The following is a 22,571-nucleotide window of genomic DNA, read 5'->3' as shown; positions in this document are numbered from 1 at the left end:
CCCCTCTTCCAAGGCTCTCAGCCCACATGCTCATCACTTCATTTTTGTCCAAACGTTCCTCCAGGCACCCTGGGAAGAGGGAAGCTGGAGCAACAGCCTGGATTCCTGTGAGGTGGCAGCCGACAGAACAACCTCCCCCCTCACACGTCTCCCTCTGCTCCCCGGGATTCCATCAGCGCAGGTCCTCACCATGCCACAGGTCTGTCAATCCTCTACATCCTTCAGCTTTCCACTTCATTTATCAAGCACTAGAGTCCATTCCCAAACAAATAAATATGGTTTGATGCTTCCACAGGAAAGCATACGTGTGTGTTTTCCCCTTGGTATAACCTATAGGGAGATTATAGGGAGATTACCACTAAAAGGAGAGCAAAGCCCCACAATCTCAGGTGTCATTGGAACCTTTTTTTCTTTTGAAGCATAAGTTTTGAGCCCAAAGGCAGTTAACAGATCATAATTTTTTTTAAAACTAAAAATCTACACATCACACAATCTGGAGATGCAAATATTACATATATCTTTATCTTTATATATATAACTCTCTGTATCTATCTATATATATTTACACACACATATACAAAAAACATGATTAAAAAGTGGCAATAGATGAAGAAAAACTATACTTTTTCATATTCAGCTTCTCTGTCCTCATAAAGCTTCAACAAAACAACTAGAAAGCCAGAACACAAACTACAAACATTGTTTTTTAGAATAAAAAAGTCCCGTGAATCAAGAGTAAAAATATTAGGAAAATTTGTCTACATGTTCCTTTACAATTAGACAGTATTTTTCAGCATGCTTTTACCAGTTTGTCTCTCATAAATAACGTGACAACTTGAAATTCATCCATGTACTGGAAAACTTTGGGAGAATCCCAAAACTACATGTGCTTAATGACACCCTAACTAGTTTTTCAGTATTGTTTTCATATAATGCAATCTAAGAAATTGGATACTGTTTTTAAAGGAAAATTCTTAATACCTTTTGATTCTAATGTAGCTTTTACATGCTGCCTTATTTGTTACCCAGGTCAATCTAGAAGAAAGATAATCAACTATTTATTGATTATTTTAAAAGATTCAGTGGTATATCAGACCAAATCAGCAGGAAGATTGTCACACTGGAATCATTAGTTAATAAGTGATATTTTTCCTTTATGTTTAGACATATCTACATTAGGCCTCAATTTTACAGAAAAGTCAGGTTTGGTGCAGTTTTTAAAAAAACACAAATATGATAAATTTCTTACCTAATGGATCAGAACAGCTTTGCAAGAACTTTCTTAAGCATTTGGTTGATGCTTTAAAACCCATTAACTTAAGCATTTCCACTGAAATGTTAAATGTTATGTACAAATTGCAACATCCTCCAAAATAAGGTCAGGACTTAAAGAAATTCTAAAGGTTTATTTTTGAAGAATATTTATAACATATTTCAATTTTCCACATCTATCTACATGGTGAAACCTCACTGAACCCAGTCCAGCCACTACAGTATAGCTCATATAAGTCATTAAAGTTCATCTTTACTATTTTATATTTTCAGAACTGAATGCTAAAATTTCTATCAAAATTAATACTTAAAAATATCTTGTTAGAGATGGAGCTTCTAATTAAATAATCAGTATCACCTGCACTTATCAGATAGCTAATAAGATATATGCTAATAACTCCTGGTTAATGAGGAAAAGAAATTCAGTAACATTTAACAGTACTCTTACCATACAAAGCATGATTAAACACAAATTTAGTTTCAAGGTTACTTTAGAGTTTAGACACACCAGTATTTTAGAAAGAATTCACATAGTGTTTTACACACAAACCTAAAAATAATATATATTTTTTTCACAGGTTAGTAGCACTAATAAACATACAGTTAAATACACACACAAAGCCAAAGGGAAGCTGGTACATTGAAATTTGTAGAACTAACAGCACTTGCAGCCACCTCAGCTATTTTGCTTCCCAGGTGTGTTTTTTCCTTACTTATCAGGCATATAAACACTTCCCACCCCAAGCTACTCAGTAATGCAGCCCTTGTGGCAAGGTCTGGGACTGTGTGTACATGTACTACGAGAAGTCTGTCTTTTTTAGCAAAATTGCAAATATGTTTTGGGGGAGTGGGGACCTGAGGACACCCACTCCTAAGAATAGCACCTCTACACTGGGAAAACATCCTCAGAAGAGATGATCCAGAGAGAAAATGTGCACTAGGCTGTGCGGCAGGAATGGCATTATCCCACTGCTGGACTACCTCAAAACTGAGAAACAATAAAAAATGGGCATTACCTACTTTTTAACTGCAGAGCACTCATTCCCACCTTCCTATTTTTCTACAGACTCTACTGTTTTCCCCATTAAACAAAACATTTGCAAGAAAATAATAATCTTCCTCTTCCATCTGTCCATCTGCCCAGAGTACAGGTTAATTCCTCAGCTGCATACACCATGAAAATGGTGATTCATTTATAATCAAAGAATTAAAACAAATGAGTAAGAGTAATATAAAGATTTCAAGTGTCCATTTGAAAGCAAACTACACCCTTAAAATTTATTTTATAAAAATGAAACAAAAATGAGAAAAGAACAAGCAAAACTTCATCTGATTTACCAGTTTTCCTAACTAATTAGCAGTTAAGAATTTTAATTTCCTTCAACTGCCTTACAGTGCACCCTGTAAATACATCATTCCCTGGCAAAACTCCTCCATCTAACTTAGCATTGGGCACTGCTACATTTCTAGAAGATTTTTAATTTTATTTTTTTATTTGTGTAAGCGAATAAAAACAGGGAAAAAAATAGAAAGAATATGTGATTTTGTGTCCTGTGATAATGATGTCTGGGTGGTTGGTAAGCGGTTCAAAATGGGTGAATAATTATAAAGCTTACATGTGTTGTGTCAGAGGTTAAGGGCAAAAAAGGGGGGTCAGTTGTCTTCCGTTTTCCCAAGAAAAGAGAAAAGCTCGGGAGAAGAAACTGAGAAAAACCTGAGCTGTATGGTGGTCATGGGAACATAGAGAGGAAGAACCAGAACTGCCCCAGAGCTACAGATTATTAAAAAAAAAAATAAAATTAATCCTTCTTTCACAGCCCTATATTGGACTATGTGAAGAGACAGAATTTCAGTGTTTCAAATTAGACTAGATATTGAGATGATCAACAAAGAACCACGGCATCACAAGCCCCCTTTCCAGCCAAAGGAGTTCCTTATCTCCAGACTCACTGTTTCACTTTTTAGCCAGATTTTCCTTCTGTGTGTGAGCAGTTAACAGCCCATAGGTGGGATCACACCAGTACTTACCAGTAAACAGAGAAACTTGCAGGATTAAATTTCTCTTCCAATTTTCCCTTGCTCCTCTCCTCTGATTTTCTCCATGTTTTTCTTCCTCCAGCACTAATCAGTACCCTCATCTTTAACTTGCCCTTCTCTTTTCTAGGGTAAGATAGCAAAACTCACTGTTTTATATTATACTTGCAACATCCTCTGATTTTTAAACATAAATCAATCGTTGTTTTTTCTCACAGTCTTTTATTCACTGCATGTAACTGTATCCTATATTTGGATGATAATATCTTAGCAAAATCGATTTATGATTTCCATGAAAGAGCCTTGGACTTTCCTATTTCCCCTCAGCCAGTGGCCTAAGGTCTCAAAGTCTTATATAATATCAACCCAAAGGATAGGTTTTGCCTTGGTAAATGAAAGAAAAAGTATAATCTACAGGGATTTACAGTCAGGAATAGAACTATTTTGTTTCTCTTTAAGTGTTGACTAACAAATGTTAATATAACAAAAAAACCCAGTTTTATAACTTACCTGAGAGACAAAATATTTATAATGGAAACAGTGGCTACAGTGCAAAATTTTGATTCTTAAGTTTCTTTTCTTTAGAAATCTTTTATCATGAAGTTTAATCCTGAAGGCAAATAAAAAAGATGATGAAGATTCCTATTCTTTCTTCTGCTTTGATTTGTCAAATTTGAATAGCAAAGGATTGAGTTGCATCCCTAAATCCATGGGGTGAGCTCCATGTTTACAGAAAAGCCTTAGAATCTACCAACATTTCTTTTCATAAACCGTAATGTTTTCCCTGTCAGTCCGAAGTGCAGCCACACAAAGCTTTGTGCCACAACTCCAGAGCACAAATAAGGAGAGGAGAAAAAAACCTGCAATTGGCAAAGAAAACACTCAAAAAAAGTTTTCTATCTCCTGCAGTCTATTACTCCACGCAATTGTGTCCAACAGAGTGGAAGTGCTTTTCCTAACTCATATGATCCAACATTTTAACTACTCAGCCAATGGTGCAGCTTTTAGAGGCTTCTTGTTAACTTTTGCTCCACAAACTATTTTTTTAAGGAACTTTTAGATAAATGAGACAAAGATATGTTATATTTCATTTCCTTAAACTACTAATGTTGTACAGGGTATCCAATATAATTACTTTTATTATTTCAGGAGATCAGCCAAAATATGTAACTGTTTTAAATGTCCCTCTGGACAGTGTTAAACTAATTCTCGATACATGCAAAAAATAACTGTAAGCATGAACTAGAGACTCTGTAGCTTCATGTGATTGTTGCAGAATTATACTTGAACTTTTGGCTACCAAAAAAAATCCAAAACAATATATTGAAGTCCTTTTGCTTGTAAATAATCCACAAAACTATCTTGACTTTTGCAGCCATGTTTCATGTTTGTGAATATAAATTTGTGAATATATGTTTGACTGAATTGAGGGTTAAGAAAGTTCATGGACATTTTCCTCTTTAAATTAGAAAGCAAAACCAAAGTTTCAAGCTCAGTTACAAAAACAAACACACTTTTGTAAATAAAGTAACCAAGCTTTATCACCGTTTAAAATTCACTATATTTGCCAAGTTCAGAATTAGAAACCTTTACTCAAGTCTGTCTATTTTACCTGAAGACAAATCTTCTACTTCTGACTTGAAAAATAAGAGCATCAGTATTGATGTAATGGTCTTTCACGCAGCTGAATAAACGCTGGGACATTGAAAGTCAGAGCAAGCAGGGCCCTGGCACAGAGAGTTTCAAAGCTCAATGCTGGAGGCACAACCCTTAAAACCACCACCACGGACAATCTGTTGCAGCCACGCTGAGCAGCCCCTTCCGACAGTGGCAGATGTCTAAAAACAAGGCATCTGGAGACACAAAGCAGCAGAAATGGCAGGGAAGGAGAGGGGGTGAGACCCCTCATAGTAAAAGGTCTCTCTGAAAGCTCTGTGACCATATTGAAGCCCACCTGAGTTACTGGTCAGGTCTGGGGCTTCCTACCTAGAGCTGATTGAGGCCAAGATGAAATTTCAGAGGGAAAATTATCTTCATTTAGAGAAATTACACTTTAAAACCCTAAACTTGCTAGTCTGGGTTAACAGTTCACCAGTCAAGGTGAGACCCCAGATTTTCCCTTCGATACTGATCTGATAATAAAATTAGCTGAGCTTTCCAGCAAGGGAGGGATTTCACTTGCATGGCACTACAGAATAAAATCATTAAGTGATATGTAACGTAATAACTCATTGGGATTTTTAATGAATCAAATTAACACACTGGCTTTCGTGCTGCTTTTACTACATCAGGCACTGGCATCAAGTAGCACAACCTGGTCTAATGGAAGGTGTCCCTGCCCACGGCAGGGGGTTGGAACCAGATGATCTGTAAGGTTCCTTCGAACCCAAACCATTCTAGGATTTTATGATTATCAAGTCATTTTCTCACCATCAGGAACTGGCAGATCTTTTAGCAAGTTGGAAAAAGCCCCTTTCCATTCTCTTTTGCAGCAGGCAGGTAAGGAAGCAAAAGGCAGTGCCATAATTTAAGAACAGAATATCGATTGTCTGACAGCTGCTCTATCTAGGCATCATTTTCCTGATCACCTCCAGCACTGCCATTACTGTAAGTAGATGCTCTATCATATTCCTTAAATTAATAAGAATTTGATCTCAAATAACTGGGGAGTGTTTCAAAGAGTTTTCAGCCTCTGTTGTCAGGCTTTTTATCTGAGCCATTAAAAATAAGAAGGGAAAAAAACCCCAATGTGTCATTTAGTACAGAAGAAAAAGATGACTTATCAACACTTTTGGAATATAGATCTAAGGCTTGCCTTGCTTTTTGTCAGTCACTTTAAGGAAATGCTTTTAAAAGTGCTAACTAAAATTATTTAAATGAAAAATGGCATTTTATTTAATCCTGATAGATACCTGGAATGATTTTATCAGAAGTTGTGTTCTGATATAAATAATATTTGCACAGGTGAATCAGAGAATCCTGTCAAAACAGAATTTCAGGAAGAAAATGGATGTAAAATAAAGGTAAAAGCTAATACCTATGGCTACTGTCATTTAAGATATTTATAGAAAGAATAAAGATCAAGTATAATTGATCATAGCTTCATAAGATATTAAGAACTATCTCTAATTAAAAAACCAAACAAAACTATCAGATAAGGAAGAGATATTAATATTAAAATATATATTCTTTATGAAATTTGAAATGCTCCAAAATTCCAGAAGGTGAGAGGTAAGGATTTTTGCCTACTAGCAATCATGGAGATCTGCCAAATTTGTTAAAATTCAAATAATTTGACCCAGATTTGGATGACCAGAAAAAACCCCATGATATATGTGTATTTTCCACAAGAACTACTAGGAATCAAAAATAAAGTATTATCTCTAGATTTTTAGCAGATTGCCTAACAGGGCTGCTCAAATTCTGCCACAAGATGAAGTATTCTCTCTTAAAAGAATAATTGGACTTAAATTCCCCAGGAGACTTTATCACTTTATAAATCATTCACTTTATAACTTTAACTTTGTCATACTTCTAAAGTAATTTGTGACATGAGACATTTTTGATCTCTATATATTCCCTTTAAAATGTTAGATGGAGTGTGATTTTGAACAGAAAATGTGAACACATCACTGGAAGGCACTAACATGGTATGCCCATTCTTTTTGAGACATTCTTCAGAGTTTGCACTTCTTTTATCCTCTATGGTTTGACAGATAATTTCTTGAGGAAAAAAGAGTCAGAAAAGGAAAAACACGACACCTGCACGTCCGATTTCACACCTCAGCAAACCCAGATGCGCTGGAAATATTGAGTTTCCTAACATGTAACTTCCATTTTATATTGCTGAGCTATTTATTTTTAGCCTATTTTAATGCTGGAGAGAATTGTGCTGCTCCTTTGCAGCTGATTAGAGTTATTCCTAAGTGGCTCTTAGCAGGCATGGAAATTAGAGTGAAAGGGATGAAGTACATGTCAGCTGAGGAGCCAGACAGTAAAATATTATGAATTAAAAATTACTTATTCAGAGATAAGGATGCAGACAGGCTTACATTCTCTACAAGCTCTAGACCTAGGTTTGCTTTATGCTCTTTTTTTCTTTTGAATAATTTTTTTATGTTTTGGCTTTGTGCTGTTCTTAAAATTTGGGCAAATAATGAAAGTATTACCGTAGAATCCTTTTTTTTTTTTTACTTTTTCTTCAAACTAGACTCATATCATTAACAAATGAAAGTCACTGTCATTTAAGAAATGAGTTGGTAGACTCAGTGTTTCATTTCTAACAAATACTCCTATCACAGTAAGAAAATACTACTGCATCTTGGTCAGAAGACCAAGACTGAAAGAATGGAAGGCCTTTCAGGGCACAACAAGCATCAGCAGGTTGTGTAGGAAGATAACTCCATCCCATAGCCAGCCTGCAGATAAAAACAGCTCTCCAGTTACCTCTGCCTCCAAATTCCCGTTATTATTGAGTGATGATTCATTTCCAAGCCTTTGCCCAAACTGCTGTTTATCATTACTGAGAACACAAATGCTTTGCACAGCAAAGCTAAAGTGCAGAAACTTGCTGAGGTTCATTCTTTGAATTTCCATCACTTGAGACAAAAAGTGGAGTTGATTTACATCCTCAGCTACAGGGAGTTGTCAGAATTAGTGGAATATTACTGCACCAAGCTCCTGTGTCAGCTGGGTTCTGTGGGTTAGCTTGCCAGCACCTCAGACCTTTGCATTGATTTTTTTTGTTCCACTATAAAGCAGCTTTCCAACAGTTTGATGGAAGGGAATGCAAAAATACGGTATATGCCATATTCCTGATCTTTCTAAACCATAAATCAGAGCACAGAATATCTTTATGGATGATCCCTACGCTGAGGTTTGTCACTTAGCCCCTTTTTTTTTTGATGACAAATTTGTGGTTGGTTGTGCAAAATATAGACACAAGGTAAAAAAGAGTATTTCAGAGGTCAGAGCTGTGGAAAGCATCCTTCAAGGCAGTAAGACTTTCTGAATACCTGTCAGTTTGGGCTCTGGGTACCAGGATGTTCCTCCAGCAGGTGTGGATAAACTTCCCTAAACACATCAGCATGACTGCAGATCCCAGATTTAGGACCCTGACTGGGATTACAAAGATATAACATTATGAAGGTATAATATTAATCTCTTGAGTTTTCAATCCATTTGAAATGCTTGACTTTGTATCTACATCACAGTACACTTTTTCAATGGTAACCTCACCTACATGTGAGGCAATCTTGCCCTTTCAATTTGATTTTAAACTGGGTTTATATTCTTTTTGCTATGTTAAGTCCAGCACTGTTGAATCAGAACATATTTCCAAGCTATCAGACTTCTTCGCTCTTTACATGAGAATGTTTGTGATTACCTTTCCCAAATATAAATTCCTTTTATACTTTCTCCATTTAGTCCTTCCAGCTGCGGTAATATCTTGTCTTTAACTGCTGCTGTTCACACCAAACACTTTAAGCTGCACAAAGATTTTGTCACAGGTACACAAGCACCTTCTATTCAAGGTGAAACTATGTGGAAGGAGCATTTATCAAAACTTATTATCAAAAACCTCGAGGTGCTCATCTGGTCAGGCTCTTCTGCCTTGTTGAAACCTTCTTCCTTCTAGTGATTTTCAAAGTTGTTTAGTTTATAGAATTTTTCTATCTATTCTTATAGTTGTCTTTCTAGTTAAAAACTACCCAGAACTAATCCTAACAAATGAGGAAGAAGTTGTTTAAAGAAGATATTGTTACTTTGGATCATTTCTAAAAGGTATCATTCCTCTAAATGGAAGAGGCTGGGTGGAAAGATCTTTTGCTTTCTCTTTTTCCTCTTCCACTGATGAACTTAACACAGAATCAGAGAATCAATTGTATGTGATTAGGCAGTGGGTTTAAATCTGTTATGTCCATCCAGCAAATTTGGTAATCTGTGTTTTAGAAATTCAAGCAGCCGAAATACGCCCATAGGGGCCACAGCCAAGGCTGCAACTCTTGTGCCCTGGTCTGTAACCATCCATCCTGTTTCACTGTTTGTCCCTGTCACATCCTGTGTCCCTGGCCCAACTTCCTCTCAAGCCAACTATTCCTCTCCGAAAGAGTACACAGATATATTTCATGGAGTAAAAACATTTGTGACTGTTCCAAAAGGCAGCATGGAGAAAGCAGCTTTGACATGGCAAGGGGAAGAAAACCTGCAGATCCAACATGTGCCAAGCCCCTTGTCCACAGAGGAAAAAGCAGCTCCCAGTTGTCAGTATAGATGTCAGCTCCGAAATTCCCAGTAAAGCAACTTTCTTTCTTGCAGGAACACAAATCAATATTCTAGCAGCCTGGCTGACTAGATTGCCTGGGAAGGTGCTGTGCTAATTATAAAAAGGGGATGGTGGAAATGAGGAACAAATCTGTTTTTATTGAATGCACAAGGTGTTAAAAACTAAGACTGCGGAACACAGAAAATTCTGTACTTCAGAAATTGTGTAGCAAAGGATGCATTTTATTTATACAGTTTGGGCTTGTTTGGTAAATCCTGGAATCTAGAGGGAATGTTGGATAAGGAATGCTGCAATTTCTGCTTATAACAGCTGTGTATAGCTACATATGTAAAAAGAAATGGCCAAGGGAACTGTGGTATTACTGGATAATCCGTGATTATATTTTCAAGTTGCTGGAAACTCAGGAGTAAGTGACACCAAACATTTAAGCACAGACACTGTGTTCAAGAATGGACAGGATGTGGTATTTAGTACTATGGTCTAGTGGTCAAGGTGCTGATCAGTCAAAGGTTGGCCTTGATCTCAGAGGTCTTTTCCAACCTAAATGATTCTGAGGCATTTTGAAAGAGAAATCCCAGTTTAGTGTGTGCTGGGAGCACCAATGACACTAGAGGTCAGCATGGGAGCATCTACATTTGCATTTTAAGCTGGGCAAGGAACGTGCTCTGCAAGTGCTATCTCTGCCGCAGCCCCCAGGACTGAGACACCTCAGAGTTTGGACTTGGATTCTTACATGGAAAAATGGGTTCTTGAACGACTGTTAATGGTCATTGGAGCCACACGCCTGGATTAGATTTAGTCTGAACTAAACTCCCAGGACTCCCATAGCTACTACAACTGCTAATAAGGTGTATCCCAAGGCCACTGGGTAGAAGAATGCACAGAGGAGGCTAAGGAATGAAAAGTCATCCTAGGACAATATTAAAAATGAGGCTGGAACTCAACGAAAAGTGCACTGAGGAGGCCAAGAGTTGAAAGACAGCAAGAATTACTCAGACATATTGAGCCTGCCTTCATTTTGGTAGCATTTGTGAAATCTAAGAGTTCTCCAGGCACATTAGGGAGGAAGGAATAATAAATGATAAAGTCAGACTGCAGTTAAAGATAACTCTTTGCTTGAAAATGAATGCCTCACCTCGGTTATGAGCAATCAGATCATCTATAGCTCTGAATTCTGAAGGACATGGAGCATAAAATCACAAGTCTAACAGAGAACATTTTTGTAGTAAGTCTCTGAAGTTGCAGTAATACCCTCTGATGGAAGAAAAGTAAAGGGAAACATTTAAATTTAGGTCGGAGAAACTTTTTTTTCAATTTTAGCAGAACATTTTAGCAAAAAAACCCCAAATAGTATGTCTTAACATATTTAGGAATACAAAGACATTTAAGGATGAAATTGGTTCATTACTGAATAACACAGGAAAACTGTCAATGCAGAAAGAGTAAATAAGTAACATTTGTATTCTGTGTTTGTCCAGGGAAAGAGCAAGATCTTGTACCAATCTCATCTGAAGGAACACTCTCACTCAAAGATAATTCTGGAAAATGTTAAAAACACTTTTCAAAATGAGATAGTACAAAGGTTTTGTGTGTCGGGATTTTTTTAAAAGCAGGCAAAAGAATTTAGCAGATCATGATAATAATTTTCTTTGTCGTTGTTCTTTTTCCATTAGATCTCAAAATGTCAAGGGAACTTCTTCAAACTGGAAGGCAGCAGGTCCTGTGCCAGTGCTATTAAAGGGCAGATGAGACAACCTGGGTAATTAGAAGCTCATAAGCCTGGCATCAATCCTAGCAAAATAACAGAATAAATCCTACAAGACTCAAATAATGAAGGATTAAAGAAGGAAAATAGAATTAATGCCAGACAATATGACTTTTTTTTTTCGAAAAGAGAACCTGCCAAGCTGGCATGGTACTTTGGAAGAGAGGACAGGAACCAGGTGCTGTTCTGTACTTCCCACTTCCAGACAACAGTCGGGATGGCAATAAAGTTCCCTAAAAATTGAACTTTTCTTATAAGTGAGACTATACATCAGCATGACAAGAAACACCTGCCCACCAGTTTTACTGGGCATGTAGTGTTTAATTGTGGTTTGTTTTTTTCCAAGAACTATTCCTCTCTCTTTCATTCATGGCATGCACATGACAAGCTGCTATTAAACACTATTGTTCTAACTTAATAGCAAAGGGAAGCTGCTGGAAGAAATGTTCCTAAATCTCATTTATGGGAAAGAACCGTTACTGTGGAGCTGGTCTGAAAAAGGCTGAGTTTGAGCTTCATTTCCTCCACATTGAAATGATCTACTTTCGAAATCATTACCATAAGAAGTTCTGCTGCTTTGCAAAGCCCACGATGCAAATTCTTGCAACTGGCACAAGTTTGTGATGTTTCTCAGCTGATGCTCTTTCAGCCATCCCAGTAGACCTAATTTAATTTCTAATCATTTCCCCATGCTTAACATATTTTTCTAAATTACTTTTGCATTTGTACTCAGAGGGAGTACTGGCTGATTTTTGCTTGTGAAGCTTTCCTCTTTCATTCCCATTGTTTCCTATGCAAAGGGGATGCAGCAAACTGCACAGAGCAATCCTGTCATCAGCTGCTTTCACTCCATGCCGTATTTGAATAATAATATGGCACATACTGTGCATTTCATAGATTTCATAATCCCAGCTCCAACCTCTATCACATTACACAGAGGAGCACTGAACCTCATTCTGGGTGCAGGACAGGGAGAGCCCAGCAAAATATGGGAGTGCACAAGTTCACAGTGTCCATTTTGTGCCTATTTAATTATATTTTCATCTTTTTTAGGGTAAAAAAAGATGCCATTATAATTCACACCTTAGCCATTATAATTCACACCGTACCATAAGCAAATAGGAAAACAATCGGAAGGTATGAAATAGTTATAAATTACTCTGGTGTTTTGCCAGACATGTGGCATAAGTTTTCATAATTTCACCTCCAAAAATTTGTAAGATGCTTCTGTTTATATTATTTTATTGCTTCCAACTTTGGTAATACTTTTGTTATTCTTGTGACAATTTTTAATTTTTATTCTCCTTCAAATGATCAGAGAAATTTTTGCTCAAATAAAATAGTGTCATATATTAAAGCAATTCTGTCACAGACTGAATTTACTTCCTGAAGTATTTCTCAGAAAGATCTTTAAGGATTTGTGACAGGTGTGGTTATATTCTCTTCAAAACCACTAAAAAGATGCAAAATTTCTTTCGTATTTTAGAACATCACTTAATGCCCTCCCCAGAATTTTCTTCTGACTTGGAGACGTGCACAGCTCAAATTCAATGCAGAGTTGTCATGACAGACTCAAGAGAGGTGTTTTTGATGACTTACTCATACAAAGCACATCTTTCTGAATTCTTTCCACCAAGTGGTTTTATTGAAGGACCTTTAGAACAATTCACAGGTGGCTCTTCACCAGCTCATGTTGCACTGACTGAATTCACTGGTCTTCCAACTAATGAAATCACACTAAAATTGCAAATTGTGGTCCCCTTTTTACACCTTATTTTGAAAACTGCACTGCTCCTAAACTGGCCAATTCCAACCTCAATCCTCCTCCTGTTTAACATACCTCCATCTTTAAATTTTATGTTCTCAAACCCTTAGAAGAGCTACACAACTGTTCTCCCTCTGTACTCAGAGTCTAACTCCATTCTCTCCAAATATTACATCTGGTTTTGCCTCCTCCTCTTTTCCTCTCTCAAAAGGGAAATAGAAAAGAAAGCATAACCTTGTCACACAGTGTTTAGTTATCTAGAGCAATGTCCCTAATGTCTTGCTCATTCATTCTTTTCAAGTTTTCATATTCCAAAAGCTAACTTTTTGCCTCCTCTTCTGCTCATCCCTCAAATTCATATTCCATCTTACCACAGCTTCCACTAAAAACAATGAAATTAAAATACCTCTCAAATATTACAAATATTTCCTAATCCTTACTACTCTGGAACCTTGCCCAGTGCATTCTGTTCCATACTCTCACATTTATACAGTCGCTATAGATATATACATAAAGAAAATTATACCTTGTGGTTTATAATGACATGCATTAAAAAGCCCCATTTGCGAATGAATGATATGATGCATAAATTTCAGTGTATCATCTGTGCAATGCCAAAAGTTCTTAATCAATACAACAGAGATCTAAAGCACATCAACAGTTGATTTAAAACTGCATCCACTCCCAGAGAACGTTAATTATATTCTCAGAGCTCATTTATAATGAGCTTTTAATTAGAGAGAATGTCCTCACATCTTAATTCTTAGAAGCAAAGAAATGATGAGATGGGAGGTAATTCTTAAAATAACATGCTTTAATGTAGATTTCTTTTTCTTTTATTATACCAGAACTATAAAGACTCCTTGCTTAAAGTCACTTGTGGCAACACACATGTGTGAGAAAGAGGATTCTATTTTTGATTCTATTTCCTTTGTCATCAGTAAGGATGTATATAAGACATCCCTCTAATGGATGCCTCCTCTAAAATTTAGGAAAAGGCAAACAAAAGGATCTTTATTGCTATGAATAGCTAAATGCATTGTATGAGTATCTCACGTTGGGAGATGAGTGGCCAGTTTTTCTTCCATTATTTAATTGCCTAATTAGCCACCCTCCCATATTTTAGGAAAATGATATACAGCAAAATCCTTTACAAAATGTCTACGCTCAGTTCTGTGTAAAAGCTTTTGCAGTGCTACCCAATGTAGTCACTCAGAAGAAAGTCTGATTGCTTGGACAGTAAAATCTGCTTAATAAATCCACCTTAATTTTCAATTCAGCAGCTCAGCTTTATTTAACTCTCCTACTACCAGTATTTCATAAACACTCTGCTGTACAACACAGTGCTGAGACAGACACATGGCATTTGTCATGTCAGGAGTCAACAGGAACTTGATCTGATTACCTGCTTTGCTTTCATTGGGTTTGCACTGAACTTCTTCAACACATTCTGCAGGAAACCAGCCAATATGTCCCCGGGTGCTGCCTTCCCAGAATCCACCTTCTCCAATGCTTAGAACTAAACAGAGAGAGACACAGGGAGCATTAAACTTTACCTTCTCCCATAAATACAAGATTAGATACATAACACATTCAATAATAACTGAACATCATGTTGGTAAAAGCCAATGTGCAATAACTCCAATGCTGGTAACCCCCAAAATGGGCACAAGAATAACCTTTAAATGTGACTCTCCCTGGTCTGCTTTTGTAACCTCTTCCCAAATTTGTTTTTGTCACAAGTTTCCTTGGCCCTCACACAATTCTTTCCGTTTTCAGTTTTCTCAAGGATAAATGCTTGGTTATACCACAACCAAAAAATGTTGTCTTGCCTGTTCAAATGAAGCCGAAGCATTGAACTCATTGTAAAACTGAATTCACGTTGAAATGGATTTTAATAATACATATTCTGATATTCCATATTTTTCCCACCTTCTAAGGAAACATGCTATTTTATTAAGTGGGCAGCTCCAGAGATTGGCAATGTGGAGTAATATGATTTAAGGGTTTGAGCACACAGCAAACACATGAACCTCCCACAGGTGAGATACACGAGGTAGATGCCTTTTGAAACATTTCAATGATTTTTCTCAATAGAAGATCATGACAAGATGGAGGAGAAGGATTTACCAACAGGAGAAAAAGCTTTATCCTGTAGTTCTAATTATCTTGATATTAATTCTAGGACTCAACAAGGATTGTGACAAAAGCCTGCAGAACAACAAGGCATGTTTTTACTGATAAGCAATTGGAGGTGACTTGTGGTAATGAAAGGACTCTAAATACTTGCTAGGTATTATTTTTAAATTAATATTACAGAAGTTCCTACAAACCACTGTATGTTTACTATATACTAGAAGAATATATATGCACTATTAAAAAGATACTATACATTAATATTGATAAAAGGTGATATCATCAACAAAAACATATTAGTAGGTCCTCAGAGCACATCTATACAAAACATAGTGTTGGGTAGAGAGGTCCCTGAGCTCGTGGAAGCTGAGGCAGCCCAGTTCCATTTGCTGAGTGCCAGCTAAGCCCAAACTGCCCCTGCTGAAAATCAAGGCTAATGAGCCCAAGCACATCTTTGCTAACATGTGCACATGGTTTCCAAGACCTGGAATAATGTCTCTGCAGGGTATTTCAGTACAGGAGGGGTAATTAACCTGATCAGAGCTACTTTGATAATCTCCAACACCAGCACTTTTTGCAATGTTAAAATACACCAGGCTTTAAAATCCTGGTCCCTGCCTGACTGTGATTGAACTCGGCAACAGTGGAACTGCTGTGACTCAGTGGCATTGAGTCTGAACTTGATTTGCACTATTCCAGAGCAAGACGAAAATCAAATCAGTGGTAGCCCAACAAAAAGAGTAAAAAACTGTTATGGTAATATTAAAAAGGCAGTAAGAAATTTGGTTTGAGACACCAGAATCTCTAAAGATGCATTTGAAAGTAAATGTTTCCCAGGTTTCTTTCATCAATGTAATCCTAAACAATTTGGTGTGTTACTTACAGAGCACGGACATCTATTAACATGAATATTTGACGGCAAAATGTTTATAAATATGTCAATTTTAAGCCTTTTAATGTAGTGTATTCCAAGAGACAGATTTCATGAAATGCACATTTACACACCACTCTCAATAAGAAGTCCCAGGAAACATCCAATAAGGAAAAATCCTACACCTGGATAGGTCCCAAATGTAATTTCTGAAACACTTTCCTGACATATATGAGGAAACCTATAACTACCCAGGGAGTTATGGGATAATGGGGGAGGGTACTCCAACAACTCTACACTGAATATTAAGCTGAATAAAAAAATTTTAGCAAGACTTTTTTTTTGTTTGTTTCCCTAACGCCCCTAGATATTGTTAAGAAAAGCAGAAAATATTTCAACTCTACACTTAAATGCAAGCAAAAATGAAGAAACCACATGTTCTTTAACTGTGTTAATAAAATAAACAATATATATATAAAATATTAATAAACAGTAATTTTTTAGGGATTTATTGTTTATTTTCATAAAAATATGTTATGGGGCATAATTAATGAAAAATACGTTGATCTAGTTCTTAAAAATGTTTAAAACCTCTGTATATCAACACACATAGTCAATCTGATAATTCAGTGTCACATAAAACAGAAGCCTGATCATTCATCCAATATATATCCAAAAAACATGGAATAGTCAGCAGCTTCCAATACATTTTTAACAATGTAACCTCCTTTTACGTAAGAATGCACTTCTTATATATGACATAAGGAACTAGGAAAACATAATAACCTATATATATATATATATATATATGGAACTATGGTAGGATCCTACTGTATACACTGATTTAACTTCAAGTCATAAAAGAGAGCGTAGGACTCCAGCCAAAAGAAATATAAAAATGTTAGACAGTAAAAGATTCCTACTGCCAGTAATTAGCTTTTTTCTTTTTTTTTTTGAGGAGAGTTTTCAGCACTGAATCTCAGTCCTGATTTCACCCCACAAACTAGGAAGATGATCAGAGCAAAAACTGAGAGACTGCGGCAGATTTCCCTAATTTGGTATTTTATTAATCTGTCAGATTTGCTATTTTGATGCTCCAAATGACATGGATATTCCCATCTCTAAAAAGAGAGATGCAATGTGAGGATGAAGTTGGTTATTTCACACACATGGAGTAATTCCACGTGTTATTGGTAGTAGCAGCCAATCTAAATCGACACAGGAGAAGAAATTTGCTTTCTAAGTCTATCTGGGAGTGAGTGCAAGGCAAAAAGTGATCACTCCAGAGCAGAACTAGACCCATTTCAGACCATTATTGCATGAAATATTAAATATTAGCCATTATTAACAGCAAGAGCAAAGGGAAAATACATGTAGTGCTGCCTGAAGACATAACATCCATGGCAAAGAAGTGGAAGGGGAAATGAGGTGTTGCTGGAATGCAGTCACCCTTCACCACTCTGGTTCAAGCCAGTCTAAAGATTACATCTACCAGCAAAGGGCTTTGGATTTATCAAGGAAAAACATCATTATGGGGGCCAAGAAAAGAAGGAAACAGCTGATGGAACTGCAAGAGGCCCAAAGGTGACACAAGAGAGATGAGGGATATCCAGGGGTACAACAGAGACAGAGATAAATTGTTGGTGAGGTGAAGGATAAGCTCATAGTACTCAAAATGTAGATGCTGAGGTCTAGGTGGTTCTGCACTACCAAAAAAACTTGAAATAATCTTCAGATATTTCAGATATTAGATTATTGAATTAACCTTCTTCAGATGTGCCATTTATAAAAATTCTGCAGCAAGAGCCAAGGCCAGAATAACCTAAACATCTATAAAAACTCTCAACAATTCGCATACTCCAAGGTGGGTAACTGCAACTTAGAGGATAAATAAGATTGTAATTCATCTTTTGTACCCATGAACGCTTTTTTAGAATGAGGCTTTAATTTCTGTCTTCCCTCTCCCAATATTGCTTAAGAGCCTCATTGTAACAGATAATTTGTTAACAGCGAGAGATTTTGTAATCAACAGTTTCCCTTCTGAAGGACATAACAACGGTAAATCAAAGGAAAACTTTCCTAAAATTAATAATTAAACTTTATCATTTCAAGCAGTTTTTCCTTTTCTTTTAGTAAAAACGAAAGATGTGGTTGCTATGGCAAGAGGAGGTCAGAGTGTCTATATACACAACACAAATCATGAAAAGAAGATGATGTTTTAACAGTAAAATTAAGGTTCTAGTAACATCAAGAATCCTGGTATGCCTTTTCATAACAAAAGTGTAGTTTAAAACAAGAATTATGTTCAATTCTATGAACAAAACTGTGAATCAAACGTGGAAAAATAATAAACAATGGAATAACAGGAAAACATGGATAGGCAGGTACCAGTCAGGATCTCATAATTTAATGTCTTTAAAGTATTATACTTAAAATCAGCCAGATTCTGCTTTGCCAAAGTCTAGAGAAAAATACAAGAAAATTATATACATGAAATATTTTACAATATTATATATTAAAAAATTATAGAACAGAACATAGAATGTTTTGTCTTTTGTAACTTTTGTAAGTCCATTGGCAATGCATATATTGTAATTGGTATTAATGTACTAATCACAAACTGCCTAATTAATATACTATAAAAATCGCTTTAATCAAAATAACATAAAAGTTGTATTCTTCCACATTACAGCTCCCTTCATGATGCCACGATCAAGAGATAGAGTATTTTTTCCCATTAAATTATGGTGACTACTATTTCTAAATTCCTTGAGATACTGGAATGTCAACGAGTGGATTATTCCACGCAGCCTTACTTGCAAAAATGTCAATGAAATTTACAGCCAAATTCAGACCAATGTTTTACAGCTGCTACAGGATGTACCTGAAATGTCTTTGTAACATCTAAATCAATTTTTGGTGCTCCTATAAACTTCATTCCTGGGAAAATAAATAATTATATGGATTGGCAATGAGAGATCGTGTTCTGGGAAAAAAAGAACATTTCTACAACCAGGACCAAAAAGGACAAATTAACAAAATGAATGTAAAGTGTCCCTCCATTCAAACTGCAGCATGAAATTGTATTTACCTTCATCCCATTGTTCTGCTATTCATAAAACAATGCCATTTACCTCTTGAAATACAAAGGAGTTTCACCTGAATTTTAGCTAAGCAAGAGTTCAGTGCAAATCTGAACTCTGGTTCTATGTCTTGACATAACAATCTTCTAGATTTGTTTTTTTAAATTAAAGTAGATTTTTAATTTCCAGTGGGCACAAATTTCCAGTTCTTTACCTCAGAATAATTAGTATTATAACTTGGGCTTTCCTCTTGTTGAAATATCTGTCGTGTGATATAAATTTTCAGTCATTTACCTTTGGAAGGAGAACTTCCAAATGACAATCTCTGCAAGAATACTTATTTCAATGATAAAACCAATTTTGCTTATAACAGCCCCTGAAGTATCTACAACTTAAAAATACATGCTTCTCACCTTGAGTTGTAATGGCAACTTATTTCCTAAGTATAGGTAGAAATTTAAACAAAAATTCAGTGTTTGATCTATTTTTGCTGCATTTACTACCAGGTAAATCAAAAACACTATTAAGACAAGAACTTCCAGGTGACAGTTCTTAATCTTGTTGTCTCTTAAAGAGAGATAGTTTTCTTACTCTGTTTCTTTCTCTAACTCCACTTGTTCCTGATAGCAATTCCTCCCTCCCTGCCTGTGATTAATGATGGGCAGGATCTGGCTGACCAGTTCTGGCTCCCAAAGACTTAAGAGAGACTGACGTATCTTGGGGTCAGTGCAGCAGGATCGGGGTGGAAATCATTGCCTATCACCCTGATGACAACCAGTTTAAGTGCTCCAGCAGGCAAAAAAGTGACTGTGCCCCAGCTGCCACGTAGGAAATGTTCTTGTGCAGCCCATGTACAATCTGGAAGGAAAACCTCTTGTATCTGTAGTTAATGATTCTGTCTAATTGACCTGAGCAGTCAGATCGGACTGTGGCTCCACAGATGTTTCTTTTTGTGGAGAAGGAAATTCAGCAGTTCTTTCCCACCCTGGGCTACAGAACCTCACAGAGAAACCAAATTAGGGAAATAACAGAGACAGAAAATACTCCACACCTCTTGAACTTACATTTAACTCCCAGTTTTGCCTCCAAAACAAAAGTGTGATTCAAATGTGGCTTCAAGGAGTTAACCTTTGGTGTAATCCAAGTGATTCTGCTGTTTACCTGAAAAACTGCCTTACCTACTTTACCCAAAATCATCCGACTTCTCCCAAGTGTCTCACTGCCATACTCTAAGCTCATCTGCAAATCTCCTGCCTATGTCCTGTCAGTCTCAGGTTTTGGGTGCCTGTTACCAGCCCAAACCACGGTGGCCATAGTCAGAGTCAGACTAGATCCTAACTTAAAACAGCTTTTCATCTTTTATCATCCCTAATTTCTCAAGAAAAGGATGGTGCTAACAAGCAACATTCAGGAAGAGGACCTTGGGATGAGAAGACAACAGTGACTACTAACAGAGGCAACCTAAGTGACTACTTGCTACATCAAAATCTACAAACACAGCAATCTGCACATAACCCTCTAAATCTGAGGAAATACAGCTCAATTGAAATAGAACCGAGTGAGCTCTGCTGTTTAACATTTGGCCCTGTGGGTTTTTTTCCCTTTTTTATCTTTTCCAACAACTTTCTATGAATATTGTCTTTTCTGTATTGTTTAGGTGTCTGTTAAATAGTTTTGAGGAAGTGAAGGAGAGAGAAAAAGAGGATAAGAAACAAATCTTGTGCACTGATTTGAATTTTGATCAGAAATTCAAATCAAGCATTACAGAAATCCATCTGTTTGTAACGCTGATCACCATCTCTTTTGAGGAAAGTGCAGACAGAGTCAAATTTGCTTTTCTCCACTGTGATGTACAAACTTCAGATCAGGAGGATGCAGAGCAGAGAGAATTAATTAAGAGGAGGTCCCAAATCAGCTTAGATGTAGAGCCTGTACTATTGTGTTGGACTACGTTAGTGCACTCATACGACATTCACAGCTTCTGGTACTCTGTCTCCTGAATATTTCAGGCCACTTGCTGACTACTCGAGAAAGGCTGTCTTAAAGTAGCCAAGAGTGAAGACAACAGGAATTTGTGGATGCTTTTACATCCTAATCACTTCCTCACAGCCTTGACAGCAAAGCCAGCTCTTCTGCTGGAGCAGGAGCAAGGCCATGTCTTTGTTACAACACTTTGATAGCACTACTCTCTCCTGCTCTTCAGGTACAAGCAACTTGAAGAAATGAGTTGGGATATTATCTGTGACAAGTCATAATTTATTGTGTTATGAATTTAAATCAAACCAAACAAGTAAGGAGACAGTAAGGAAGCAAAACAGACCAATGAATCTGGATAAGATTAGTATTCCACTTCATATTCATTCCACCCTTCACATGAAAGAGCAGCAAATCAATACTTATGCAAACCTCTTAGGTCAAATTTTGCTGCCACACTTATCCACACAAGGTACAAAATGCTCTTGAAGAAACAAAACAGCATTTCTGAGGCTCTTCCCTTTCCAGGATTTTATTTACTAATCTAACAAGCACAAAAGCCTGGGAGACCAACTTCCCTTCTGCCCACAGGCACTGCCTGTTGGCAGTATCTTCAAGCACAGCAGGGGTTTAATAATCTTTCTTTTTCAAAATGACTTACAAGTAGATTTCATGAGAAATGAAAATGTTAGTGATATATTTGGATTGCCCTACTGGCTGAGATCATGCTGAAATAAAAGCAGTGTCACAAGGGTCAATATTTCTAATGCAGAGAACTACTGACTTCCTGCCCAGAACAGATGCTTGAATCACTGCTACTGAATTACTACTGTTTCTCTGACCCTAAGGAATGTAGTTCAGAGCAGATCTTGGTTGTGGTAAACTCTTCTCTGATGTGCAGACTGTGCCTGCACAGGAGGCATCTCACAAGGTTCATGAAAAGGTCTGTTGGAGCATATTTGAGATACTGAAATAACTCCCCATTTTTCTAGATGCTAAGCACTAGAAAAGTTGTTTAATTACAGTAAGAGCTAAAGAAACTGAGCATTTCCCAAAACTAGCCTGTATTCTGTTTGGCTCCCAAGTGAAGGACAGGAGGTAGCAATATCAGGGCAGGAAACAAAAATTTACAGATGGACAAACTATACTGTAAGCAAGTTGAGGGGGAGGGGAATCTCCCCCTCTGCTCTGCTCTCCTGAGACTCCACCTGGAGTGCTGGCATCCAGGTCTGGAGTCCTCAGCACAAGAAAGACATGGATCTGTTAGAGCAGGTGCAGGGGAGGCCATGAAGGTGCTCAGGGGGCTGGAGCACCTCTGCTGTGGAAACAGGTTGAGAGAGTTGGGGTTGTTCAGCCTGGAAAAAAGAAGGGGTTGGGGAAATCTC

The 22,571-nt window shown here is 37.0% G+C and overlaps 1 protein-coding gene across 2 annotated transcripts in view; it reads right to left on the bottom strand.

Moving 5' to 3' along the window:
* SHANK2 (SH3 and multiple ankyrin repeat domains 2) overlaps nt 1–22,571 on the bottom strand; it is a 318,764-nt gene that overhangs the window by 168,545 nt on the left and 127,648 nt on the right. For both annotated transcript variants that reach the window (XM_027706520.1, XM_027706521.1), the window contains one exon: nt 14,528–14,641. In XM_027706520.1, the coding sequence (XP_027562321.1) occupies nt 14,528–14,641 (114 nt within the window). The remainder of the gene's footprint in view (nt 1–14,527; nt 14,642–22,571) is intronic.

This window comes from Neopelma chrysocephalum, unplaced genomic scaffold (assembly GCF_003984885.1).
Source record: "Neopelma chrysocephalum unplaced genomic scaffold, ASM398488v2 Primary Assembly neopelma1_381, whole genome shotgun sequence".
Lineage (NCBI taxonomy): Eukaryota > Metazoa > Chordata > Aves > Passeriformes > Pipridae > Neopelma > Neopelma chrysocephalum.
This window is presented reverse-complemented; position numbering and strand designations above follow the sequence as displayed.